The sequence below is a fragment of the Pipistrellus hanaki genome, assembly GCF_964339955.1.
Source record: "Pipistrellus hanaki genome assembly, chromosome: 18".
In the NCBI taxonomy this organism is placed as follows: domain Eukaryota; kingdom Metazoa; phylum Chordata; class Mammalia; order Chiroptera; family Vespertilionidae; genus Pipistrellus; species Pipistrellus hanaki.
In genome coordinates this window covers 1,685,630-1,713,254 of record NC_140520.1, presented here as the reverse complement: position 1 = coordinate 1,713,254, position 27,625 = coordinate 1,685,630, and the positions used below count along the sequence as shown (strand labels likewise).

Below are 27,625 nucleotides of genomic sequence, written 5' to 3'. Positions count from 1 at the left end.
ACGCGTGTGCGTGTTTTATTTCCTCAGAGTACTAAAACCTTGCTCCCTAGGAACCGGCAAAAGCCAGGCGGGCCGGGCCGGGGGTGTCGGGGAGAAGTGGGCAAGGCAGTGTTTGGTTCCCACTCCGAGAAGGAAGTTTCCAGAAGGGAGGGAGCGGAACCTGTGTTTATTGCCAGAGTTTTCGGTTCTGCTGGTTTCGGCTGAGTCCCTCAGCTCCAGGAGGCGGGCGGCTCCTAGAGGCTACCCCTTCCCTGCAGGAGGTGGTGATGACGGGCACCCTCCTCTCCAGACAAGGCCTCTGGCCGCTGTGCCACCGAGACCCCCCAGGTCAGGCGGGCGGGCCTGGGGGCGCTGGGGGCCCCGGGTGGCCATGCGTGGAGGTGAGGACTCCTGACAGACCCAAAGCCCGCTTTCCGCCTATAAGAGGCGGCGTGGGGCACACCTCAGCACGCTGTTTTCCTGTTCTGACCGGCGATGCTCTTTCCGCAAAGGCCCATTCAGGACAGAGAGCAGCCACTGCCGTGGGCACACCCAGCACCAGGACGGGGCCTGTCTAGACGTTTTAAAGAAATCCAGCCTCCTGTATCCTGGGAGACCCCCTGGGTCCCATCTGCATCTGTTCCACCTTCTTCCTGGCGGTGTCGAGTGAACAAAGAGGAGGAAGAAGGCGGAACCCACCCGTGTGGCCCTAGGTTCCTGGCTGTGAGGACGTGGGAAAAGGTGGCAGCCCGGAACTAGCAGGCATTCTCGGTTACTTGTCCAGAGAGCAGCCTAAGCCCCCAAGGTCAAGTGCGGTTCAGGTTTCTGGTTCATAAACTCACAGCAGTACCTGAATGTGTTTCGCTCAAGACAGGTCAGTAGGTTGTTTTCGCTTTAAAAACAGAAGAGCTTATCTATGACGTCAAAAAAATATCTACAGAAAATCAATAAATAAAGGACAAGCCGTAAAAAACACCGAGTGGGACCACAACCATGCCAAAGGTCTGCCTAACACAAGGTGTTTGTAAGGGATGCGATGTGCTCACGGGCAGCCGGATTCTCCATCGGCAGTGCCTACGCCTAAATAAAAAGCATGCCGCAAAGAAATAAAAGCGACGCACCAACGCACGGAGCGATTCCCTTCTACGGAAAACACACCGCGTGGTTGCTGCCATTGCAGAAAGCGTAATTTTGAAGAAAAAAAAACACACCAAACCTTTGCATGTGTGGCCCGCGGCCGCCCCTGCGGGGAGCTGCGGGGTGTCCCGTCCTCTCCCCCAGGGGCATTTCTTCGATGAGGACTACACACCATACTGCACAGCTAGGTAGGACGGGGGCGGGAGGGCGGGGGAGAGAGGGCGTGAGTGGGAGATGCACTCCCAGCCAGCACCCCCACGGGGGCGTGGGATGCGACGCTGCTGGAGGGATATATAAAACCGCGTGGCCTGGGCCTGGGGGACCGAGTCCTGGACCCCCACTGCTAATTAGAAAGAGGGGGGGGGAGAGGGGATCCCCAACGTTGGCACATTCAGGAGGTGACATAGAACACAGGGCAGGCCACCGCTGTCTTCTGAGCTGGCCGTCTGCAGAGCGGCTGAGCCTGGAGCAGAGCCAGGTCCTCGCTGAGGTCCTGCCTTGTGCTTCTCCTCCCGGGGTGGTGGTGGGGGGACCCCAAGTGCTGAGGGCAGCCCTTCCCACAGGTGCATGAGTAGCTGCTGCAGAAGGAGCCAGTCTGATGCGAGGCTACCTCCCCTCCCCCATCTGCGGGGACAGGGCATCAGGAGAACCCAGGCTGGTCCGCCTTGGGGGTGGGTGGGTCTTGGGGGCGCACGGGGTCCCCGCCCGGCGGCCCGGCGCCCCTCAGTCCTTGTAGGCGCGCGTGGGGGACGTGCCCTTGTAGAAGATGTTCCGCGTGTGCTCGGGGCTGCCGCTGCGCTCGGGGATCAGGATGATGTTGCCCTTGCGGCGCAGCGTGGAGTCGCGCGAGGAGGACACGGACAGCGTCTCGGAGCCGCCCTCGCTGCCCTCCACGGGGGTGACGCGGATGGTGGCCACGCCGTGGTGGTGGAGGTGGTGCAGGTGCTCGCCGCCGCCGCCGCCGCCCTCGATGTTGCCGCGCGGCCGGTCCGCGGCGCCGGCGGAGAGCCCGTCCCGCAGCGACTCGCAGCTCTCCGAGTCCCGGTTCAGGTCGTTGAGCTCGTAGGTCTGGCGGAGGAGGCTGGCCTTGTCGGGCGCCTTCCACTTCCAGGAGCCGCTGCCCTCGCCCTCGGTGGACGCGGGGATCTGGATGACGGGCCGGCTGTTCTCGGGGTGCGCCTCCACGCGCACGATGCCGCCGCCGCCGCCCGGCTCCAGCTCCGCCAGCGCCTTGTAGCGCAGCGAGCCCGCGGCGCAGGGCTCGGCGCCCGCGGCCTGCAGGCCCTGCTGCTTGGACATGGCGATGACCTGCATGATGCGCGGCTGCCCGCCGCGGCCGCACGCCACGCTCTTCTCCGCCGCCTTCAGCCACTTGGCGCGCGCGGAGCCGCCGCGCGGGGAGGCGGCCCCGGCCTCGTGCGCCTCCTCGGGGATGTGCACGAGCTGCGAGGAGCCGGGGCGCGGCTGCAGGGACACGCGGGGCCCCCCGGGCACGCTGCTGTTGCCGGCGGCGGGCCCGGCGCCCGGCTGCACCTTGAGGTACGACGGGGCGCCCGGGCCGGGGTGCTCGCCGTTGGCGCCCACGCGCGCGGGCTCCGAGCCGGAGCGCAGCTCCACGGCGCGGGGCGGCGACTGGCCCGGCTCGGCCTCCAGCACCTGCAGCGCCAGCTTGCGGCTCTCGTTCTTGCTCTTCCACTGGCTCAGCAGCTGCTTGGAGCGCGCCGAGTCCATGGACGCGTGGACGCTGGCGTGGCGGCGCGCCGCGTCCTCCCCGGCGCCGGCCCCGGCCCCCGCGGGCGCGGCGCGGGGCAGCGTGTTGCTGAAGGTCACCAGGCCCTCCTTGCCCCGCGGGCTGCGCGGCGTGATGATCTCCACGTCGGCGGCGCCCGCGCGCTGCAGGCCGGACAGCGCGCCGGGGTCGCGGGCCGCGCGCGCCAGGAGCCCCTCGGTGTGCGCCACGCCGTCGCAGGCCCCCGCCTTGGCCGCCAGCGCGCCGCCCGCGTCCGGGTGCAGGTCCGCCCGCCCGCGCAGCGCCTCCCGCTGCTGCAGGCTCTCCTCGCTGGGCAGGAAGTTCCCCACCGCGTACAGGCCCTGCGGGCGGGAGACAGTGAAGGCGGGGAGGGGGGATGTGGGGAGGGGTGGACAGTGAAGGCGGGAGGGGTGGACAGTGAAGTCGGGGAGGGGAGATGTGGGGAGGGGGAGACAGTGAAGGCGGGGAGGGGGGATGCGGGGAGGGGTGGACAGTGAAGGCGGGGAGGGGGGATGCGGGGAGGGAGGGATGCGGGGAGGGAGGGATGCGGGGAGGGGTGGACAGTGAAGGCGGGGAGGGGGGATGCGGGGAGGGGTGGACAGTGAAGGCGGGGAGGGGGGATGCGGGGAGGGAGGGATGCGGGGAGGGGTGGCTGCAGGGGATGGGAATGCAGGGGCTTTGAATGCGGGGAGGTGTGAATTTGGGAAGGGGTGTGAATGCGGGGAGGGGGTGTGAATGCAGCGGGACAGGAGGCCACGGGAGCCCCTCCCAGGACCCCTGACCACATCAGGAGGTGCACGCTCTATGCACCGCAGACTAACACACACCCAGAAACAAGGAAAACCAGTTACTGGGGAAACCAGTTACCGGGGGAATGAATAGTGAGCAAGCTGTATCGCAAGCCGCAGACTGTTCAGAAACATGGATCCCTTGAGTTTTAAAAACGTTGGGGGGTTATTCCTCACCCCAGGATGTTTTTCCACTGATTTTGCGAGAGTGGACGGAGAGGGGGAGACACAGAGAGGGACATCCAGTGCCTCCCCAGACTGGGCTGGGTTTCCAGCCGCAGCCGAGGTGCATACCCTTGGCCCATAGTGAGAGTTGAATAACGTACTCGGCTGGAATTGGGCTGTGTGCTTTGGGTTAGAACGGAGAGGCAGCCGAAACCGGTTTGGCTCAGTGGTAGAACGTCGGTCTGTGGACTGAAAGGTCCAAGGTTCGATTCCGGTCGGGGGCATGTACATTGGTTACAGGCACATCCCCAGTAGGGGGTGTGCAAGAGGCAGCTGATTGATGACTCTCTCTCATCAATGTTTCTAACTCTCTATCTCTCTCCCTTCCTTTCTGTAAAAAAATCAATAAAATATATTAAAAAGAAGAAGAAGAAGAAGAAGAAGAAGAAGAAGAAGAAGAAGAAGAAGAAGAAGAAGAAGAAGGACAACAACAACGGAGAGGCAGCCAGGCTATGTGCCATGGACAGAAACTACGCGTTAAGTAACTCTTCACCGTGGAACCCAGCCCGTGCGGGTTGTCCGTGCCAAACGGTGGCTCATCCCACCCGGACAGCGAGCCGCTCACCAGGTACAGCGCGATGCCCCCTCCGAGCAGGAAGCCGCAGTACACGTCCACGGGGTGGTTCTTGTACTGCGTGATGCGCGTCAGGCCGCACAGGATGCCGCAGATGACGAACGTGAACACCAGCAGCGGCTTCAGCAGCTTCGAGGAGTCCGTCAGCGTGGAGTTGAAGTACATCTGACGCACGGAGGGGGGAGGTCAGGAAGGGGAGGGAGGGCATTTTCCTACGACATTGTCTATACACACGGAGTGGCCAGATGATGATGCTCTCTGAATGCATAATCATCTGGCCACTCCGTGTCTGTCCTATGGAATGAAAGGCTAATATACAAATTGTCCCCTCCGCCAGGAGTTCCACCAGCAGGCAGGCTGGCCAACTGCCCATGTCCCCTCCCCTGGGCCAGGCCCCTAGTCCTCTATAACGAAAGGCTAATATGCAAATTGCCCCCTCAATCAGGGGGCAGGGCCAGCCGGCCGACCACTCACAGCCCTGCCCCCCAGATCGGCCCCAATCGGGGCAGGCCAGCGGACCCCACCTGTGCGCGAATTCTTGCACTGGACCTCTAGTTTGTCATCATTCCAGTTCAGCTGTCTCATGAACCAGTGTATTAATGAGCAATGATTGGCAACTCATAATAGAGCACTTGTCCAATCAACACTGACTTAGAGCTCCCAGTTACGGGAACAAAGCAGCTCAAACTCGTGCGTGCTTGCCTGCGTGTGTGTAGATGTAACGGTTGCTTTCAGTTTCAGAATGTACGGCCTCCGCAGTCCACAGCCCCCCTCTCATGGAGCCCACTGTTCAGCTCAGGGATGCCAGGCCCAGTGGGTAACCCGGCTGCCCTCTCACCCCGTCTCTAGCAGCCCTGGTTCCCGCTCTCGGGGCCGGTGTCGGAGGACTCCTGGCTGCAGCCGCTGCTCTGTCGTTCCCCGGGGGCATGATGGACGGGGGGAGAAAGGCTCACTGCTGCCTTTTCTGGGGCACGGACCCCCGAGAAGCACCCGTTACTCACCGACACGTACACGGCGGCGAAGGCGGCGAGGGTGGCGTGCTGGGATGGGAACGATTTCCTGCCAAAGGAAGACGGCCCCGTTATGCCTCTGTCTCAGCCCCGCCGCCCACCGCCAGCGCACAGCCCCGCGTGGCCGGATGCTCAGCTCCCAGGCCACAGGCAGGAGCAGCAGTGCCTTTCCGTGTCTGGTTTTCCGGGAAACGTGAGTGAGGAGGGCACTGCGAACCGCCCGGTGCCGAGGCCCATGGGACGCCCTGGCCCAGCAGGTGCTGACCGTGCCAGGGTCACCTCCCTGCCCCACGGCAATGACAGTGGGACGCAGGCAGGGACGGAGAGACATTCTGACTGCTGTTTGGCATCAGGATGATGTCGGTGGAAAGCCAAAGCTCATAAAGCCTAGGACTTTAAAGCTTCCCATTTTCCCCCCCCCTAAGTTCCTAAATTAAGGTGACCAGACGGCCCACTTTTGGCGGGACAGTCCCGATTTCCAACAATTTGTCCCGCGTCCCGAGGCGTTTTTAAAAAAGTCCCGATTTTTCCCCAAAAAAATCCGGGCTCTCGGCCGCCCCGCCCTACCTGCCGCTGTTGATGACCGTGAGGTCGGAGCCCGAGCAGATGTCCTCCACGATGTAGGAGTTCTCCTTGCAGGACACGTTGAGGGAGGTGTAGTTGGGCTTGCACACGGTCAGGAAGTAGGGCGCCTGGTAGCCCGTGGACAGCTGGATGATGTCGGTGATGAGCGCCGTGGAGCACAGGCCGAACACGTGGACACCTGTGTGCGGGCGGAGGGCGGGCTGTCACCAGGAGGCGGCCAGCGCGGCGCCGGTCACCGCCGGCCTCCCAACCTGCGGCCGTCGCTCCCTCTGTTTCGAGGAGATCACAGAGGGCAGCCCTAACTTCTAACCAGACGCCTAAGGGCAAGGGAATGGCGGCGAGGATCTCCCAAGGAGCCATGGGAGGGACTGCGGGCAGGCTGGTTCAGTAAGGCCAATTCCCAATAGCATTCACCCTGGGACCCTGTCCCCAGAGGACCGGGAACATGTGGAGGTGACGTGTGCGGCTCTTTGGCCCCTTGAGGGTGGCTCTTCCACAAAACACCACGGCCCGGGCGAGTCTATTTTGAAGAAGTGGCATTAGAAGAAGTTTAAGTTTAAAAGGTTTGGCTCTTGCCCTAACGGGTCTTGCTCAGTGGATAGAGTGTTAGCCTGTGGACTCAAGGGTCCCAGGTTCAATTCCGGTCAAGGGCATGTGCCTTGGTTGTGGGCACATCCCCAGTGGAGAGTGTGCAGGAGGCAGCTGGTCCATGTTTCTCTTTCATCGATATTTCTAACTCTCTATCCCTCTTCCTTCCTCCCTGTAAAAAATCAACAAGATATATTTTTTTAAAAATTAAAAAGATAAAAAATGTGGCTCTCAAAAGAAATGTCAATCGTTGTACTGTTGACACTTCGCTCTGTTGACTAATGAGTTTGCCGATCAGCGGTCTAGACTTCCAGACCAGACTTCCCCTTCGGCGCGGAGACCGTTGTGTTTCATTACCTACGAGGCGCTGAGGGACCCGGGCCTGGGAGATGGCAGGCTGCAGGTTCAATAACTTCCTCCTGACTTACTGGGGACAGATGTACTGCGTTCATGTCGGTGTGATGAGCCGTGGCTTCCCTTCCCAACCCACTTACAGATAAAAAAAGACCTGTGACTCAAAGGACACTAAGAGGTTTCCATGCCAACCAGGAGAGATGGAGGTGTAGACGCTGATTTGATGCAGAGGCTGGCTAGCCAGGCTGGTGGGTTTTCTGTGGGGCTCGGAGAACAGAGGAGGGGGACTGGGAGAGGGCAGCCAAGGAGGAAGAGTGACGATGCAGCGCTGGAAGGTGGCACCTGATGTGCAGGACTTTCCCGACAAAGACATTGTAGGACAATTGACACGGAATCACTGATGTGACCACAGTCATTGCTGAGGAGCCGTTCGTTCCTACTGGCCTGCTGACTCGTATTCTCACTTTAAAAATGGACACAGCCCGGCCGGCGTGGTTCAGGGATTGAGCTATGAACCAGGAGGTCACGGTTCGATTCCTGGTTAGGGCACAGGCCTGGGTTGCAGGCTTGATCCCCAGTAGGGGGCGTGCAGGAGGCAGCTGAGCAATGATTCTCATCATTGATGATTCTCTCTCTCTCTTCCTCTCTGAAATCAATAACAGTATATTAAAAAAAAAAAAAAATGAACACAGACCCAACGGAACCATTTTAAAGTAAAGGCATGCTTCCCAGAGCTCAGACAAAAACACGCTGACATGCCCATGCTAAATCACAGCCTTTGAGACCGAATGTCTGTCAGTAAACAGAACCCTTCTGTCGGAAACCACCGCTCCCTCTCCCTGGGGCTCGCACACTCACCGACGAAGCGGACGGCTCTCCTGAGGAAGGAGTTGAAGTTGCAGCCGCCGGCGTTGATGTTGGGCTCCAGGCCCAGGCCGCTCCTCCGCTTGGCCAGGCAGCAGTAGAGGATGCCCTCGCCCACCATGATCTGCCGGGACGAGAGGGGCCGGTGGGCGCCTGGGCTCAGCGAGGCCATGTGACCCGCTGCTCCCGCAGCCAGGCCCCCGGGGAGGGCATCGGAGGACTCTCTGAGCTCCTGCCCCTGGCCCAGGGCGGGATGGCACGTGGCAGCACCAGTCCTGGCCCGTTGCTCACCCAGTGACTCCTGACCGACGAACCCCCCGGGGGCGGGTTCTGCCCTGATTCTTGAAATCTTGGCCCTTTGCTTCTCTGCCCCGGAAAACAAGATGCCCGCGGGGAGAGTGGACTAGGCACCGGGGAGGGTCAGGAGCGCTTACCAGCAGATTACAGCAATGAAGCAGCCGGGATGCCCAGGAGGGTCTCCCCACAGAGAGCATGCGCGAGGGGGAGCAGGGTGCTGCCCGCACAGAGTGGCCTGTGGGGGTTTCTGCGGCCTGGATGCACCCTTCACCCTGCGCCTGCCCATGGCAGGGCCGCTGCCCACTTGTGCTGGCTGAGCACCTGGGGTTCAGCCGCCACAGCTGAGGGGCTCGGTTTTTATCTCATTTCATCGTATTTAATTATTTAAAATGTAAGGCGATCTGGATTTCTTTTATTTTCCAAAGTTCACCTTCCCTGGGGGATTCTCGTTGGCTAGTTACCCTGGAGTCTGGGCTGTTGGTCACTCTGTATGGGGAAGCAAGATCTGAAATCCTGAGTTCCATTTATTAAAAAAAAAAGATCTAAAATATTTGGGGTCACTGTGCCTGAGAGGTTGTTGGATTTGGGGTCACTGTGCCTGAGAGGTCATTGGATTTGGGGTCACTGTGCCTAAGAGATGGTTGTGAAATTAGAACTGACTTGTGTAAACGTGCAGATCTGAGAGAAGTAGGGTACATGAGATACCGGCAGCCCTTCAGTGTAAGTCGTCATGTCCCTTTAAAAGGATTATGACCGTGGTCAGGGCTAAAATAGATTCTTCCAGGGAGACGTCCCAGTTCCAGGTCTGAGCATACATTTTATGAACTATTTAAGGTGACAGGCTTTAAAGACTCGTGATAGGGACCCCATGGCCTCCTGCTTCCAATGTTGGCTCTGCTCCATTTAATTCTGTAGGTTCTGTGGGGTCTGCATTTGTACAAAAATCAAGTTCCTTAATGAGACTCTGCCAGGAACCACATGTGTGTGAAAATCATGAGGCACACGTGCTAGGCTTTTAAGGTCAATCACAGAGAAAGAATCGAAAGGATTTTTTTCCGCCCAAATCACTGAGCGTTGAGTTCATTATACGTCTTGAAAAATACCATCCTACGTTGTCTCTTTAAGGTAGGCATGGAGACACAGAAGGCTCTGTGTTCTGCCTGGTGCCCCACGCGCACGGAGGAGCATAACGGCTGTCTCAAACTGATCATCGCGAGAAAACCACCCACTCATGCCCGAAACGCATCGCCGTGGGGCTGAGAGAGACTGAGTCATTTCCACTTCTTCAATAACAGTTCTGTGGGTCGTTTTGTTTCTTTCTTTTTAATCGCATCTGCACTGATGATGCACTTCTTCTCGGCGAGTGCGAGGTTACGTAAGAGCGTGCTGGTACAACGCCATGCGGAAATGGCTTCTCACCACACAGCACAGCAGCCCTTGTCTCCAATGGCCTGGGGCAGGGGTCCTCAAACTTTTTAAAGTGGGGGCCAGGTCACGGTCCCTCAGAGAGCTGGAGGGCCGGACTATATGAACTACTAATCCCTACTGTAACACCTTGGCTGCGCTCACTGCCCAAAAAACCTGGCGGGCAGGATCAGACTCCCCTGGGGGCTGCATGTGGCCCGCGGGCCGTAGTTTGAAGACCCCTGGCCTGGGGGGTTCAGGAGTTTTCTGTTAGAGCTGCTTGATATGCTGAAGCGCCTATGTCAACACCCCACTCTCCGGCTATTCGGCTTGAGTATAGATAGAGTGGTGTGTTGTTGTTTTTAACCTTTAAAATGTATTTTATCTTATTCGTTTTAGAGAGAGTGGAAGGGAGGGGGTGAGACAGAGAGAAACATCGATGTTAGAGAGACACATTGGTTGGTTGCCTCCAGCAAACACCCTAACCAGGGATGGAGCCTACAACCAGGGCATGTGCCCTTGATTGGAATCAAACCCGGGACCCTTCAGTCCACAGGCTGCTGCTCTAATCCACTGAGCCACTGGTCGCCAAACCGCGGCTCGGGAGCCACATGCCACTCTTTGGCCCCTTGAGGGTGGCTCTTCCACAAACTACCACGGCCTGGGCGAGTCTGTGTTGAAGAAGTGGCATTAGAAGAAGTTTAAGTTTAAAAATGTGGTTCTCCAAAGAAATGTCCATCATTGTGCTGTTGACATTTGGCTCTGTGGGCTGATGAGTTTGCCGACCATGGCACTGAGCCAAACCAGCTAGGGCTTTTGGTTCACATTTTGACATCACCTAACGGTCCCTCTCTCTAAGAACATCAACGTTTTTCTCACGCTTCCATTCACCCTTGGTCTCTCTGTCACTGCACGGGTTTTCAGATGATCTAATTCGGTTTAAAGACGGACTTCTCCTTGGGGGCGGGGGGGCGGGGGAGCTCCCTGATATATCCTAGACGCGTCTGCCTGTGTCCATGCCATTTCTCAGGGCTCAGGAAGGAAAACGTTGACCCAGAACCCCCAGGAAGCACCCTTCCTCGGCATATGAAGAACTCATGGCACGAGAGGGGGCCAGAGAAGCAGAAGCACAGAGAGGAGGCCGAGGTCCCGGTCCCCAGTCCATGGAAGTGTCGGCAAAGGGAGGGAGGGAGGGGCATGGCTCTGGTTGGGCGGTGGAGATACAGTTAGACTTGCTTTCCTCGCTGCTGAATAAACCATGCCGGGGGAGAAAGACCCGGATACAGAAAAGCAACTTCCTCAGCTGGGAATATCAAAAACAGCCTTCGGGGCAGGCTCATGGACACACAGACCCATCGACAGATCTGTCCATCGCGCCCCAAGCAGGAGACGTGCCTCCGGGTGCAGTCGTGTGGACGCGTATATTCGTTTTGCTCCGATAGAAGGAGGGGCGGGTGGCGTTCCCGTAGGCCCTTACAGAGGGGGCAGGGAAAAAATGTGGTGTCGCACTTCAAACGTGTCCTGTTCGTCCGAGTCTCAGCTCCTTGCAAATGCCTCGTTAGTCCCCGGCTCGCCGGAGTCCCTGGCGCCCCAGCAGCTCATCGATTTTCAAAGTGTTTTGCGATCTCCTAAGCGTGATGAGGTTCTCTGGGAAATTAGGTTCTAATTCCATCTGCGGAGAGCGTTTGGTGTGATTTATGTGCAGTGCAAATAGCACGTTATGATTATTAATGTGGGGGCGTTTTTAGAAAACAAATTCACAGCCGGTGCGAGCGCAGACTCTGGAAGGTCAATGCCGGGACTCTCCTAAAACTGCTGACGCGCCGAAGCAGGATGGCCCGCTCCTTAGGAGAGGGGTGCGGCCCGCTCACAGACACACCCTCCCCCGCGGTCCTGCGCCGGAGGAACGCAGTCAGCTCCTCCTGCAGGAAGAATAGGACCCACCTGGGAACGTATTTGTTGTCCGGTAATTAGGATTCTGGGGGAGGGTTGGCCAGTCTTATTTATGAATGAGTTTATCAAAAATCATGCCATTGCCCTGGCTGGGTGGCTCAGTGGCTTGGTGCATCGACCCAAAAGACTGCAGGTTCGATCCCCGATCAGGGTGCATACTGGAGATTGATTTTTTTTTCTCACATCCATTCTCTCTCTCTCTCTTTTTTTTTTTCTCTCTCTCTCCCTTGGTCTTCAGCCCCTCCTTCCTCTCTCTCTCTCAAATGAATAAGCATATACTCAGGTGAGAATTAAAAAAAAAAGAGTGTTATTCACAACGTGTCTGTTAGCAACCTGGAAAGAACTCCGCTTTTAATTCAGTTCCAGCAGGGAGGGCATTTCTTTATGTTACATATTTTTATTTTTTATTTTTTATTTTTGTTTAAATATATTTTATATGTTACATATTTTTAAATGCAAGCGCCTGTTCTGCGTCTGAAGCATTTTCTGTGTGTGTGTGTGTGTGTGTGTGTGTGACATGAGCTATGCCCTCTTTAGAGCTGGTGGCCACAGAGCTCAGAACCAGTGAAAAGTGCCAATCTACTGGAAAGGGAAATGCTAAGAGATGGCAGCATGCCCCTTTGAGGAGAGGGTCTAACCTGTTGGCTACACAGTCGCCTGCTTTCCCTGCGCTGCCCACACTCCGATGCCCACACGCACGTGGGAAATGCATGAATGTCGGACCAGAAGCCCCGGGCCAGCAACTCAGGGTTAAGCAGTTACAGGCCTTTCCCCCCAAATGATTTAGAAACCGTTATTGAGCCTTCCTATGTGCAACCACATCCCCTTTAGTTATCCACGCCGGTGGTCTTAAACCAGATGCATTCCCACGTGATGCCGTCCAGGCCTCTGAGACGCCCTCCTCCGGGCCTGGGGCTGGGATTCGCTTTCCTTTGCTTTGAGCCCATTGGCTACGCCGGCGTGGGCCTCCGCACGCAGGGTCTGGCTCCGACCCCCCCAGCCTGGGACCATGCTCACTCACCGTGATGGCGGGCCCCGCGAAGGCCAGGCTCAGCAGCATGAGGAGCGGGATAGCCTCCTGGGTGGGCTCGATGTAGGGCATGCTGAGGCTGCGGTCATAGCAGCTGAACCCCGAGTGCACCGGCTTGAACACGTCCGTGAGCTCCAGGAAGTACAGGCTGACCACCGACGAGGCCAGGATCGGCAGCTGGGGGGAGGGACACGGGCCGGGTGACGGGCCCGCAGGTCACACACGGAACCTGCCACCGTGAAGCAGGAAACAAGCGTGTCCCCCCCCCCCATCCCCACCCCCGCCCCAGTCTGCCCAGCTCGGAGCTCACGTCATTCATGAGCGCTATTGCCTCTGCCTTCAGCCACACGCCACGCCAGCTGGGAGGAGGACAGTGCACGCGTGTGAGTCTCACTGTTGTTGTCGTGGCTGTTAAAACGGTCAGCGACACCCTCGTCCCTTTCTCAGAACCTCCCCTGGCGACCCTCAGAGTGACCTCCTCCCTCCTGAGCCCCGGCCGGCCCTGTGAGGGAGGTCCTGGGCCCCTGGTCTTCCCCGCCAGGCCTGGGGCGGGCTGGCTGCAGTCTTGGCCCGGCTTCCCACCTAAAACTCTCCTGAAGGCTCGGGCCTGATCGCGCCATTTCTGTATTTCCGCCGTGACTGTACATCAGAGAGCCTTCCAACACATACGCACATACACCGAGTGGCCAGATGATGGGGATCTCTGAACGCATCATCATCTGGCCACTCAGTGTGTGTCCTATAGAATAAAAGGCTAATATGCAAATTGTCCCCTCCACCAGCAACCACCCATGTCCCCTCGCCCTGGCCAGGCTGGCCGGACCCCACCCACGCACAAAGTCATGCACTGGGCCTGTGTGTCTGTGTGTGTGTGTGTGTGTGTATATATATATATATATATATATATATATATATATATATATATATATATATATTGAGTGGCCAGATTATTATGCGTTCAGAGATCATAATAACTAACCACTCAGAGTATACATACAAGAAAGTAACATCTGAATGAAATAATTCCCTCAGACAAGCCTCTGCTTGAAATTGCCAGTTTCCCAGATACACCATTTTCCCACCCAGGTGTTCATCTTTCATTTGTTTTCAAACTAGGAATCACATTTTTCTTCCTTTCTGATGTCTGCTTCTCTAACTTGTCTTAAAAAGTCTCTTTTACTCTGTCTTTTATATCAACTTGTTCCTAAGAGTGAATTCGAACAAAATATTTGTACCGCTTGGGGAAAAACGATTTGATCCATTGCTTTCCTGTGCCGTATCTTATGCTGGACAGTGTAATGAATTAAATGACAATGTTTACCTCCAACATATATATCTTCAAAGACATCTTTCATCTTTGAAATGCTCAATAGCAGAACTTCGGAAATTTCGCAGATGGCATGTGCAAAATTTGGAATAGATGTGCAACGCAATAAAATCATACCGGCATCTTTCCATCGCACTTAAATGAGATTTAAGAAGTCTTTTAAAGAGGCTTATGTAATCATGCATTAGGAATTTCATCCTCTACTTGTGCTGTAGTCTCAGAAAACAGGATGGGCCACACTGTGTCTCTGCACTAGTACAGGGGAGGAGAATTACCTGGACTGGAAACCAGTTTCAGAAAGAAAAGACTGACTCTTATAATTACCATCTGTTCAGGACTCGTGAGCAATAATAACAGAGCACTCTGTAAAGAGAACACTGGAGCAGTCTTCGAGAACAGGGACAATAAAAGAAATGCAATCCAAACGATTACATATGCTAGATAAGACTGATTTTTTTTTACACCAATTTTATTATTATTATTTTATAATTTAGGGCGAAGGCGTGGTCCATTTTATTTTATTATTCTTTCTTTAATCCTTACCTGAGGATATGGTTTTACTGATTTGAGAGTGAGAGAAACATAGGGTATCCCCCCAAAATGTATACACACTTTAACAACTGATAACTCCCTTAATTTTCACTCCCTTTCAGTTTATTTATTAATTTATTTTAACTGGTTTGAAATATTGGGTGAAGCCAGGCTCTAAGCCTTGAACAAAGAAAACTTGTCCTGAAGGGCGGGCTGACTTTTTTCTCTTTATGGGGGTACCTAAATGATAACGTTCACCCTGCCAAACCGGCCGCCACTGAGGAACGGAGGGCACCCAGATACCGAATACAGAATAATTCCTGATGTTCGCAATGCCATTGCTTCTGTCACCCGGAGCCTGGACCACACGTCATCCTCTGAAAACGTGTTCGCCAAAAAAAAAAAAAAAGTTCATTTCTGCAGGTTCTCTCGCGTGCTGAAAATGAGCTGTGTGCTCATAAACACCGGCTTTAGAACCACTCAGAGCGGGCACACATTTTGGGGGACGCCCTGTATCTGGGTCCTACACCCAAAGGACACCCTGGTTTATCTTTTCTTCAAAGGCATTGGTTTCCACCCACACGGCCTAGTGTCAGTCTTAGAAGAATGTGCAGCTCGTGGGAAGGAAAAACATCTCAACATGGACTGGGTCCCAACGAGCACGTCTGCCCTTGGCCCCCCGTGTTCCAGCACTCACGTCACCACGAGAAAGCCGCCCCATTCCGCAGTTACAGGGAGAATAAATTCTCAGCTACTTTATTCTAGAAGAAGCTACAGAAAGCAGGGACTCATTGTTAGAAACTTCAGCTCCAACCCATCCTTTCTTGTGGCCAGCATGGGGGAGGCGAGTCCTGGGAACCCCCCCCCCCCCCCCCGAGCCTGTTAGCAGAGGCCATAGCTCCTCCTGGGCTGGGTTTGAGGATCCAGTGAGAGAACGTGTGTGAGCACATGACATTAAACTGCCACGGGAAATGCGGAGTTCTTTTACTACGAATGATGTGAACGGCAGTCTAACCTCCCCATGTTACCTCTTTCCCCTCCTGTCTGTCAGAGACCTCCTGTCAGGGGAAGTGATGGTGGGATTCCTGGCAGGCTGATCTCCTGAGGTTAGCCAGGCACGTGGTTCTCACAGAGCCCAGCCCTGGGGAAAGCAGGAGGGCCCCTCAGAGCCGCTTCAGCATGTGACTGACTGCCATGTGCTGTCAGGAAGCCCGGGTGCTGGGTGTCTAGGTCAAGCTTCGCACAGCGGCCCGATGTGCTCACGTGTCGCAGGAGAATGACATGTACTCTGAGCATGGTGATCCGGGGAAGCTTTCTAGTAGATGGGATTCTAGAGATGCTTACCCTGTATCAGCCCTGTCCCCAGGGGACTCATTAACCTTTTCAAGCCCTCACCTGCTCATTCCTGGTGAAAAAAAAGGAGCAAAGGAGATGTTCTGATTTCAGCAGACTTCACTCTGGAGTGGGGCGCTGCCTTGTTTTTTTCAAGAGAGGTTGTTTGAGCCCTAACTGGTGTGGCTCAGTGGATAAAGCGTCGGCCTGTGGTCTCAAGAGTCCCAGGTTCGATTCCGGTCAAGGACATGTACCTTGGTTGCGGGCACATCCCCAGTGGGGGGTGTGCAGGAGGCAGCTGGTCAATGTTTCTCTCTCATCGATGTTTCTAACTCTCTATCCCTCTCCCTTCCTCTCTGTAAAAAATCAATAAAATATATTAAAAAAAGAGAGAGGTTGCTTGAGACATAGCCTGGGTGGTACTCAAATACGCTGTAATAATGGTAACACGCTTCCAGCGTAAACAGGAACGATTGCACCTCAGATACTTCTTTGTTGTTGTTTTGTTTTAAAAAATATATTTTTATTGATTTCAGAGCAAAAGGGAGATGGAGAGAGAGACAGAAACATCCATGATGAGAATCGTGGATCGGTGCCTGGGGCACACCTGCCCCCCTCCTGCCCCCGAGCCCCGGAGATCCAGCCCCCAACAGAGGCATGTCCTCTGACCTGAATTGAACTGTGACCTCCTGGGTCATAGGTCAATGCTCAACCCTGGGCCACACCGGCCGGGCTTCTTTCTTTTACTTTTTATTTTTATTCCCATCGTCCTCATTATCATTAACCTCCGTCTGAGGCTGGTAGAAGCCTGCATGGAAGTTTCAGGGAGACCATTCGCAAGCCAGGCCTGTGGCTGTTCCCGGCACCCCGAGACACAGCGTCATGAATGCTCCCTCCCACGGATGCTCTCAGGAGCGGGGCGTCCTCGGAGGGCAGCCGCCGGGTCCGGCGCACGCGTGGTGCGGGGTCCGACCGCGGAGAGCAGCCGCCTCCGGCGCTGTCCGTGCCTGAGACGCCTCGTGGGTGAGCTCACTGAGAACGTTCCAGACGCGGGGTCTGCCCTCCCGGTCCAGGTGCCTCCGAAGTGCACGCCTGGGCCCTGCCAGGGCACAGCGCTCACCCCGGCTGCGGCCCTCGCTGGGGGCGAGGGGAAGGGGGGCATTTTCCTGGAAGCCCGGGGCTCCGAGGCTCTCAGAGGCTCCCATCCGCCTGCAGCAGCTCTGGCTGACCTCCCTGTGCTCTGCTCGGGGGATGGGCCCCCGCCATCAACCCATCCCCCCAGACTCAGGGAGTCCGTCCGGACGGGAACGAAAGCGCGTTCCCACCAAACAGCGGGCCAGGCAGGGTTTAACCCAGAAGCAGGTACCATCCTTTCACTCTTACCCTTTTACAAAGAACGTGTCATTCATTCCAGAGAGAGGAAGGGAGAGGGAGAGGGAGAGGGAGAAGGAGAGGGAGGAGAGAAACATCCATGAGGAGAGAATCATGGGTCGGTTGCCTCCTGCACGCACCCTACTGGGGATGGAGCCTTCAACCCGGGCCTATGCCCTGACCGGGAATCGAACCCTGACCTCCTGGTTCCTAGGCCGACACTCACCCCCTGAGCCACACAGGCGGGGTCCTTTGCTCTGTTCACCGGGGCGTCTTCTGCTGCCCACATGTGTCTTTAGGAAATTATTATCTTTTGGAAAAATCGCCTAAAGCACGGCTCACAGTCCCTCATGGGCGGAGGAAGGGCGGCAGTGAGTTACGTTAAATAAACAGGACAATTTCTCTCCCCCAGGGCGGTGGGTGAGGGTCAGCCTTCATTCCTCTGGCACTTAATGCAAACCACTGGCATCTGTCTTCCCAGCGAATCCCCTGAACACCGAGTCCCCTTAACCCTGTCTGTGAGACAGCACTTGCAAACGTACTGCTTTCCCCGGAGACAGCGTGACCGAGTCCCTCCCCCAATGTCGGGGCTCAGCCCCTGCCCCGCCACCGACAAGCGTCAGCCCCGCAACAAGCACAGGGTCTGCCATCTGTCCTCGCCGCGCAGCCTCCATATTTGGCCGAGCTGCTGGCGGCGGCGGGGGATGTATAATTCAGCACCATCTTCCCTCCGCCGTGCAGCGCCGGCTCTGAGCACGCAGAGCACAGCCAGGCCCTTGCCACCGCATTCCCTCAGCCGAGCACCGCATCTCCCCGCCCGCCCTGTCACCGGAGCAATGGCTCCCCGAGAGACTGCACCTGTCAGTCTCCAGGGCCCTCCCCCTCCCTTCCCCGCCCCCCTCCCCTCCCCTCCGACCCCCTCCCCTCCCCCAGGGCACTGCATCCCGGGGAGTGAGGCTCCTTAAGGGTACCCACCCGCAGGTTCACTGCTCCTCTAACCCTGCTCAGGACAAATGCACTTGGACAGACCTCCTAAGACCGGATGATGTCACCTCTCCCACACATGCGTGCACACAGGCATAGATGTGTGCATACAGGCATAGATGTGTGCATACAGACATAGATGCATGCACACAGGCATAGATGTGTGCATACAGACAGGCATAGATGTGTGCATGCAGACACACTGTCCATGTATGCGTGTGCGTGTGCATGCATAATTTTTTTGCTAACCATGGGAAAGGTTAACCAGCGGTTGATGCCGAGAGGGCAGGCCGGTGTCAGAAGCAGACGGGAGCACTGTGGTGGCTAAGCCAGGGGAAGGCTTTTACAGTCTGTGGGTGTTTGGGGTGATAAAGCCACCAGAGCCCGGTGCTCTGTACACGCCCTGGGGAGGGGGAGATGGCTGTGTGCATCTGAGTTCCTGATCACCCCCCGCAGAATCCTAGGGGCACCGCGAAGGCTGTGCCCTGCACAAACCCCGGAGTACGGGCCCGTGGCCCTGCGAGCGCGGAGGCTGGAGGCTGTGCACACAGACCGGGGGCCGGGAGCAGCCGGGCACTCACACAGGTACCTCCTCCCGCAGCCCCCGCGGCGGGGATGGGGGAGGGGAGGATGACGGGGGGGGGGGTGGTCCCAGGCACACCGGGGCTCCCCGAAGGTGGGGGGAGGGGATGGGCACCCCGGGGCGCACACAGGGCCCCGGCCCCGGTCCCCCCTCCTGGAGCCGCCGGGAGGGCCGCCCGCCTGGCCACCTACCTCCACGAAGTAGAAGCAGGGCAGCAGGGTGACGCTGTCCTTCACCACCTTCCCCTTCGGCCGCTCCTTCGCCGACATCCCGCCGGCCGTCCTCCGGCCCGTCCTCCGGGCGCCGAGCTCCGCGGGCAGAGGAGCCGCCTGCGCCGCCGCTGATGTCACATCCCAGCTCCGGGCCGCAGCGCCCGCCGTCCCCGCCGCCTGTCTCCCCGGCCCCCGGTCCCCGCCGCCTGGTCCCCGGGTTCCCGCCGCCTGTCTCCCCGCCGCCTGTCTCCCCGGTCCCCCGGTCCCCGCCCCGGTCCCCGCCTCTCCGTGCGCCCTCCCCGCTCAGCCCGCGCCCCGATCCTCGCGGAGAGGCCCGCTCCCGCTCCAAACTGTTGCTGCAATGGCCCCGGCTCCCGCCTCCCTCCTCCTCCCTCTCCTCCTCCCTCCCCCTCCTCTTCTCTCCTTCCTCCTCCGCCTGTGGGAACCTGACGTCAGGACCCGAAAGGGGCGCGCCCCGGATTCTGCAGCGCCGCGCCTGCCTGGGAGCCAGGGCACTGCCAGGAGGCGCCCGGTCCCCCAGGAGCGCTGGCCTCAGGGTGCGGGGCGCACAGCCTGGCCCCGCCCCCACCAGCCCGCACCCCCACCAACCACCGGGCGGAGACCCAGGTGCGCGCATGCCCATGTGCCCCTGTGCCCTGACCGGAACCGAATGGTGACCTCCCGGCTCATAGGTCGGTGCTCAACCTCTGAGCATGCCGGCGTGTGTGTGTGTGTGTGTGTGTGTGTGTGTGTGTGTGTGGTGGGGGGGGCAAAGTGGTGTGGGGGGATCCTTATTTTCCTTATTTTGCAGGGCGCCCCGAACACTCGGGTGGGCTGTGCCTGTCGCTCCCTGGCAGGAGTGGTCGGAGGAACCACGTGTGTCACCTCCATCCTGTTCCCCCCCACCCTTCCCCTCTGGGCCTCATGCTCAGACGCTCCTGGTGCTCCAGGCCCACAAACTGTGTTCCGTCTCCAGCGTGGCGTCCAGGGCTGCCCTGGCCCACCCTTCGCCAGTCTGTCCACCTCACTCCCCGTTCTTCCTTTCATGGATGCGCATGCGACTGGGGGGCGAGAACTCGGACCCGTAGTCCCAGCGAGGGTGCTGCCGCAGCCTGGGCAGGTGCCCCGCACCGGGAGGATCGGAGCAGCCCCCGAGCTTGCCTGGCCTGTGGGGGTCCGGGGGCAGCAAAGGGGCAGCACAGCTTCCGAGTCTCTCTCCTGGCACAGGGTGTGGTGACGGCCAGCCGCTGGGGTCCTTGGCTGCGCAGCACGGATGGGGACTGAGCAACCAGGGCCCAGTCCAGGCTGCATTGTAACCATGTTACAGGAACACCCGTTTCCTCCGGAATGCCGGGGGCTGCTGGGCAGGACACTGGCATTTGAGTAGCTGTGACAACGAGTGTATAGCTGCCCAGCCAGCGCGGCTCAGTGGTTGAGCATTAACCTATGAACCAGGTTCAATTCCCAGTCAGGGCACAGGCCGGGTTGGAGTCTCCATCCCCAGTGGGGGGCATGCAGGAGGCAGCCGGTCCATGACTCTCTCTCATCATGGATATTCCTCTCTCTCTCTCTCTCTCTCTCTCTCTCTCTCTCTCTCTCCCCTTCCTCTCTGACATCAATAAAAGATATTTCTTAAAAAAGACTTGACAGACGTGAAAACTCTCCCCTAATATGCCATAAACGGCAGCAGAGTGATATTTTTAATACCACATTTAAAATTCAGACACCCACCTGCCTCTGCAAATGTTATTCAGAGAAAAACTGAGGCTTTGAAATGTCATCAAATGGCAAGAGCCACGTGACACAGATAGCTTTCGTTTGTTCAATCTGTGCTAAGTCCTCCCAAAGGTGCTCCCAGTGGCCGGCCGATGAGAGTGAACGACCCGGTATTTTACCGGGAAACAGCTGGAAGCCGGTCTCCATGCCATTGGAACACGGACACCAACTGGTCCCTGATTAGTGAGGAACATGCTGGGCTCGGCGAAAATAACAGTGTGTCCCCTTGTTGGCCAGTGACCCAGCATGCCGAGCCCTGGCCGGGTGGCCCAGTGGGCTGGGCCCTGGTCCCATGCACCAAGGAATGGTGAGTTGGGTTCCAGAGAAATGTCTCTGACGTAGGAGTAGAAGGAGCGCTATAAAACCAGAATTATTTCTTTTTGGAATTGGCTCCTCAGTGTTAAGTGGAAATGTAGGCGTCTGTGCCAATCTAAAGGCCAAAATTCTTTAACCTGTGAAACAAAGGAGCAGAGGCATGGACACAAGGGCCATGACACAGACATCGCTTCATGCTTCTTTATGGCTAAAATTCACTGCGTTTAACACTGTGAACCCAAGCAGCGTTAACGCCCCCCCAGGAGAAGGCATTGATCCTGACACGTCCCATCCTGGACTGCGTGTTGGGATCTGATACCACACAGCGAGAGTCCAGGGCGGTGACCAGTGACCCCCGTCCTCGGGGGGGCACGTCTCTCGCGCGCTGGGACCCGCCGTGAGCGGTGGTGTGGATGGGCCAGACGAGCCCCCTGTGTGGCGGGCATCACAGCCTGGCCCGCGGTGGCAGCCCAGGTCCAGAAGCGGGGCCGCCAGCTGGTGGGCACTGAACGCAGACCGAGAGGGAGCCCGTCCACGCGGGCAGACCACGGAGCGCAGGCCGGACCGCCGGCTGCCGCTGGAGATCGGAACGACTCATCCCGCAGCCGGCGCTGTGCCCGCTGTCGGCTGCTGCCCGGACTCTGGCTGTCCAACCTTCCTCCTTCTTCTTCCCCCAGCCCCGCTGGCTCTGGCGACGCCCGGAGATTGTCACACAGCCTCAGAGCACGTCCCTTCCCGCTGACACCGGCTGGACGCCAGTTCCTGCTGCTGGAACCCAAGGACTCTGACGGGCACCCTGGGACCGAGATGGGATGTCAAAATTCGAGGGCATTTTTATTTCCAGTCATTTATGTCATGTCACGACCCGTCTTCTGTTCAAAGTGGCTAGTACACAGGGGAGCAAAGGCCGGTTTCCAGTTGTGAGCATGCAAAAACACGGTTTATTCTGGTATTATTATTTTTTATTTTATTTTAAAATATTTTATTGATTTTTTACCGAGAGGAAGAGAAGGATAGAGAATTAGAAACATCGATGAGAGAGAATCATCAATCAGCTGCCTCTTGCACAGCCCCTACTGGGGATGTGCCCACAACCAAGGTCCATGCCCTTGACCAGAATTGAACCTGGGACCTTTCAGTCCTCAGATCGACGCTCTATCCACTGAGCCGAACCGGTTTCGCCTATTATTATTTGTTAATTATTGTATTCTTTCCCAAACAAACACTGTAACCCTGCGTTTGCCCCACCCCGGGTTATAAGCTCACTTATAGGTGAGCAGATGAACTGCACCGCAATGAAGGTCTGGAGAAGAAATTCAGAACGAGGGGGAGTTTATCCCATTCTCTGTCTTCTCCGCCGCCCTCGGTCCCGGCTGGCACAGAGGGAGAGTGATGGTCTCGGAAGAAGATGGCGCGGTCGCCGTCGCCATGAACGTGACCCACCACCCTGTCTGCGCACGGCGGGCGGGTCCGCGGTGGTCCTGGCTCGGAGGCAGCCGGAGTGAAGGATGCCGGAGCATCTGCGGGCTCCGGTCCCGCGTGGGAGGAGGGCGTGTGGTGCAGCACGTTCTGCCTCCTCCCCATCTGCCGATCTGAAGCAGGGAGAGCCAGGCGGGGCCGCGGAGGTGCCCATGGCAACCGGGGAAGGAGGAAGCGGGGGGCGGGGGATGCTCGGCCTTATTTGATCTCCGTGCCCATCGGCAAGGGACACCCCGGACCAGGACGCACCCGTGCTTTCCGGATCGGATCTTAGAGACTCGGTCCTTCTCCCTCAGCGGAGGCGAACGTGTTGTCCCGGATCCATCTTATTCCTTTAAGGTAGACATTCCAATCCCCGAGGAAACGGCAGGTCTTAGAGTGTCAGGACTATTTTGTTCTGTAAACATCACCCACACGCAGGGATAAACGCATCTCTTGTACACGATTCCTATCTTGGATGGTTTAGTTCTATTCAATTATTTATGGACATAACATTTCAATATGAATCCTCAATATAACAGCAAAAATACTGCTTAAACACACACACACACACACACACACCGGAAAAGTCACAAAGGAAAAATACCACAACTCTTGTTACCGAAAGACCAATCATTTGAGGAGTCCTTCTGCTATCACGTGGTCTCACGCGGTGGGCAAACAGGCTGACAGCCGTCCATATGGGAAGTGATGCGGGAATCAATACGTAATGACATGAGAATGAGTTGTTTCGTGCACCCGCACATGTAAACCTACTCTGCACCCTCCCCCCCTGTACGTGGCACACTACTTTGTCTGCTGCCCTACTCACCCGGAGATAGACCGGGGACCCTTCCCATGGCCGTACATGCTCAGCCACAGCTTTTATTTATTCATTTATTTTAAATTATATTTTATTGATTTTTAAGAGGGATAGAGAGTTAGAAACATCGATGAGAGAGAAACATCCATCAGCTGCCTCCCGCATGCACACTCCCTACTGGGGATGTGCCCACAACCAAGGTCCGTGCCCTTGACCGGAATCAAACCTGGGACCCTTGAGTCCGCAGGCAGACGCTCTATCCACGGAGCCACACCAGCCAGGGCTCAGCCACAGCTTTCAGACCAGCTGTGCTCAGAAACAGCTCTGGAGCCAGGTGCTGTGAAATTGCCTTTCAGCCCGTCGCGAGGAAGGGATCACTGGCTTTTTCGTTAGATGCGAACCCATTGTTCTGTCCCTGGAACTGGAGGACAGAGATGCCGCTAGACAGGCTCCCCGGAGGGCCTGCGAGCCCCCTGGCTAACGGATGGCCTGGGGGGGAGGGACGGCCCTCCACGGGAGGAGGGGTGCTGTTCTCTGGAACAGGCCCCAGGGGGTTAGAAGGCCCCCGGAGTCAGAGAAACATTTCCCGTTTCGAGCACCAGTGGTGGGAGTCCCGCTGTGTCTGGGCTGTGGGGGCGGGCAGCCCGAGGCCAGGCCCCCCGGGGGCCGGACTTCCACCAGCGGGCCCGTCCATCTCCCGGACACTTCCCTCCGAGACAGGGCTTCCGCTCCCCAAAGGCCCTGGCTGAGCAAGGGAGCCTCCCTCGTCTTCATGGCACAGCCTTTGCCTCATTTCGCCGTCTCTCCCCTCCTTCATCCGAGCCCTCCAGGTGTGGCCCCGCCGCCAGGGTCTCCAGCCAACAGCGACCGGCCATCGGCACCCTGTTCCCACCAGGGCTGTGCGGAGCGTGTGTGTGTGTGTGTGTGTGTGTGTGTGTGTGTGTGTGTGTGTTCTCTCCCCAGGCTCGCTCCGCCTCGGCTCCATCCTAAACCTCCCTCATCTGAGATCGTGTTACTGACCACCGCAGCTCTCCATGGTCAGCGTTCTGTAACTCGGAACCTTGCCGCCGCGGACGTGGATAAGGTCTTAGAACCGGCCTCGGATAGGACCACAGCATGTGGACAGCTCTGTCCGACGGCCATACTCCTCACCACTCCTCACCGTCAGCACGCCCCCCGGTTCCTCCTCTCCCTCGAAACAAGGCAATCTCGTTGTGTTTTTTTTTTAATATATATTTTATTGATTTTGTACAGAGAAGAAGAGAGAGGGATAGAGAGTTAGAAACATCGATGAGAGAGAGTCATCGATCAGCTGCCTCTTGCACACCCCCTACTGGGGATATGCCCGCAACCAAGGTACATGCCCTTGACCGGAATCGAACCCGGGACCTTTCAGTCCCCAAGCCGACGCTCTATCCATTGAGCCAAACCGGTTTCGGTGTCGTTGCGTTTTCTTCTGGTTTGGTGAAAGCAACACTGATTTTGCCTTCTTGGGTTTCCAATCTGTCCTCTTGACTTTCAAAAAGGAAATTTTATTGTTATTATTATTATTTTTTTACTTCTCCATACGCTGCTGTTTTCAGCGAGGAACTAGAACACGTGAAAATCACGATGAAAAGTGTGTACGTGTGAAAGGCCGCTGGGGACATTTTCTCATTCAATTAACATCCGGTTGATACCAATCACATGGCTTTTTTCAATTAACATCCAATTGATACCAATCACCTGGCTTTCCCCCTGTATTTTCCACGTGGAAGCCTTGATTCAGCTGGTTCCGGAGGGCTTTGTATGCAATCGAGAGGGCTGTCGTAACAACGCATTTATTTCCAATGCCCTAATTTGGGGGACACGCTTGCTTACTTCCGTTGGCAGTCCTAGCTCTCAGGTGTTCCGTTAACTCACAGATTCCTGAGAAATCAGACAAATTGATAGGAATACTGAACTTTTTTTTTTTTTAACCCCACACGTGGGGGGTACCCTCCTTCATGCAGTCTCTGTCGTCACCGTACTTTTCTTCTAGTGTATCACCTGTGAGGTTTTCTTCACGGCGATAATGCCATCTAGGGCTTCTGTAGGGTGGGAAATAAATTTAAAAATAAGTGGTTGCTATAAAGATATATTTGCACAAAGGGCATCTGAGTACATAAGACATTTTGAATTATTTGAAAGCTCAGGAGCATGTGGCTAGGAACAAGTTAATCGTCGATGGAGCCTCTCTCTGTAATAAATCTCAGATGCTGGCAATGCGTGCGTCCATGTCAGGCCAAAAGCACTTTCCTTTTGGGTCCCAGATGGAAGTTGTTTATGAGCAGAGAACATCCATTTATTTATAGCCCAGACATCACTAACACTTGAAAAAACAACAACAAAAGGCAATTACTGTATCTCCAAGCGTGTAATGACCGTGTTAGACACAAGAGTGGCAGATTTTGCTTCATCATCCTTCAATCAAAGGCTGGATGGCAGAGATTATGGCTGCGCTTGGGAAACTGGGGGGGAAACAGCACTTTCAGAATTAGGACATAAAAAGACAATTAAGCTGCTGCCTTTGTTCTCCTGAACAACGAGGTTCCATTTTGGAGAAGACATAAACATCATCAGAGAAATATCGAAATAAAATTAGATGATCAAAGATTCTTCCCCTGCCGAAACTGGTGTTGCTCAGTGGGTGGAGCGTTGGTCTGCAGACTGAAGGGTCCCCGGTTCGATTCTGGTCAAGGGCGTGTACCTTGGTTGCGGGCACATCCCCAGTAGGGGGTGTGCAGGAGGCAGCTGATCGATGTTCATCTCTCATCGATGTTTCTGACTCTCTATCCCTCTCCCTTCCTCTCTGTAAAAAAAATCAATAAAATATATATATTTTAAAAAAGGATTCTTCCCCGATTCTCTCTCTTCCTTCTATGGCGGGCATCTCCTAATACCCTCTTTTTATTTCCAACTTTCCTTTTTCTTCAGAGTCACCATTTTTATCCAACTATCCTGTGAGTTTTTAAAGGGATTTAAGAAACTGTTTTTATTAATTTCAGAGAGAAGACGGGAGAGAGGGATAGAGACATCAGTGATGAGAGAGAATCATGGGTTGGCTGCCTCTTGCACCCTGTCCCCCACGGGGAATGGAGCCTGCAACCCGGGCCTGTGCCCTGACCGGGAATCAGACCGTGACCTCCTGGCCCCAGGGTCCACGCTCCCCGCTGAGCCACAGCGGCCGCCCCGCTCCCTCTGAATGCCCACGCTCACGTGGAGAAGCTGTTCAGGCCTCGGCTTTCAGTCCTCGGCTCCGAAGCGATGATCAGTCATTGGAGCAGGAAAGACGATACTCCGGCCGCTGAGAGGAGAAGATGACTCCCCAGCCCCCGTCCCCCCTCCCTGTCCGTCCCCCTTTAAGTATTAATGGCGCTGCCTGGCACCCGCGGGCGTGACGGGGCTGGCACTGGGCAGCGGCCAGGGAGCGGCAGGCGCAGGCCCAGGTAAGAGACTCAAGACGCCTTCCCCTCGTGGCGGTGCTGCCCTGCCCCACGCCCGCCCGCCCGCCCGCTGCCAGGACAGGCGGCCACGTGCCCGGGAGGCTGGCTGTGCCCGGCCGGGCTGTGGCCGGGCAGCGGCTCCTGCGGCCCCAGGACAGGGGCCCGCTCCGGGGAGGGCGGCCGGCGGCCGGGGTTTGAGTGATTTCTCCACGCTCCTGGGTGGGAGAAGGGGCCCCTCGGGGTGGCCCCTCGAAGGTCGCTCACCCCATCACCTGTGCCCACGCGGCCTGTGGCCCCCGCCCCGGGGAAGGGCCCTGAGTGAGGGTGGCATTCCCTGACTTTCTGGGCGTGCCTTCGGGTGGGGTAGAGGGTGGGGTGTGGGGGGGACCCCAACGGCCTGGAGTGACGGGTGGTGGAGACCAGCAGGCCTGCCTTTCACACGCGAGCACGCAGGGGCGCAGGCGCAGCGGGCGGGGCTGGGCCCCGTCCGGAGGCTTCACAGGTGGCTCAGGGAGCCGGCACGCTGGCCGGCACGTCCACGGGTCACGTTCGGACCATGTTGGCAAAGGGGCACTGGTGGCATGACAGCCAGCTCAGGCTCAGAAAGCTGCGCCCTCTCTGCGCCTGTGTGTGCGTCTGTGTGTCTGCACGTGTGGTGTATGCCCACATGTATGTTGCATGTGTGGCATGTGTGTGTGGTGTGTGTATTGTGTGTGTGCTATGGTGTCTGTGTTTGTGATGTGTGTGATGTGTGTGGTGTGTGGTATGTGTGTGGTGTGTGTATGGTGTGTGTGGTGTGGTGTGTGTATGATTTCTATGAGGATGAGGGTCCTTTCAGCTCTGCCTCCTGATGGGTGTGCACTGTCCACGTGGCTCTCATTTCAAAGGATCAGCCGTGGCCGCTTCTGAAG

At 56.8% G+C, this 27,625-nt stretch overlaps 1 protein-coding gene across 1 annotated transcript; it reads right to left on the bottom strand.

Moving 5' to 3' along the window:
• Positions 1 to 1,703: 1,703 nt before the first annotated feature.
• PLPPR4 (phospholipid phosphatase related 4) lies at positions 1,704 to 18,962 on the bottom strand. Its single transcript, XM_084865341.1, has 7 exons — positions 18,858 to 18,962; positions 12,530 to 12,715; positions 7,849 to 7,978; positions 6,031 to 6,226; positions 5,455 to 5,512; positions 4,445 to 4,618; positions 1,704 to 3,207 (listed from the first exon to the last, which is right to left on the bottom strand). The coding sequence occupies exons 1-7, from the start codon at positions 18,933 to 18,935 to the stop codon at positions 1,840 to 1,842; spliced, it is 2,190 nt and encodes a 729-aa protein (XP_084721467.1). The 5' UTR covers positions 18,936 to 18,962; the 3' UTR covers positions 1,704 to 1,839.
• Between the last annotated feature and the right edge of the window lie 8,663 nt (positions 18,963 to 27,625).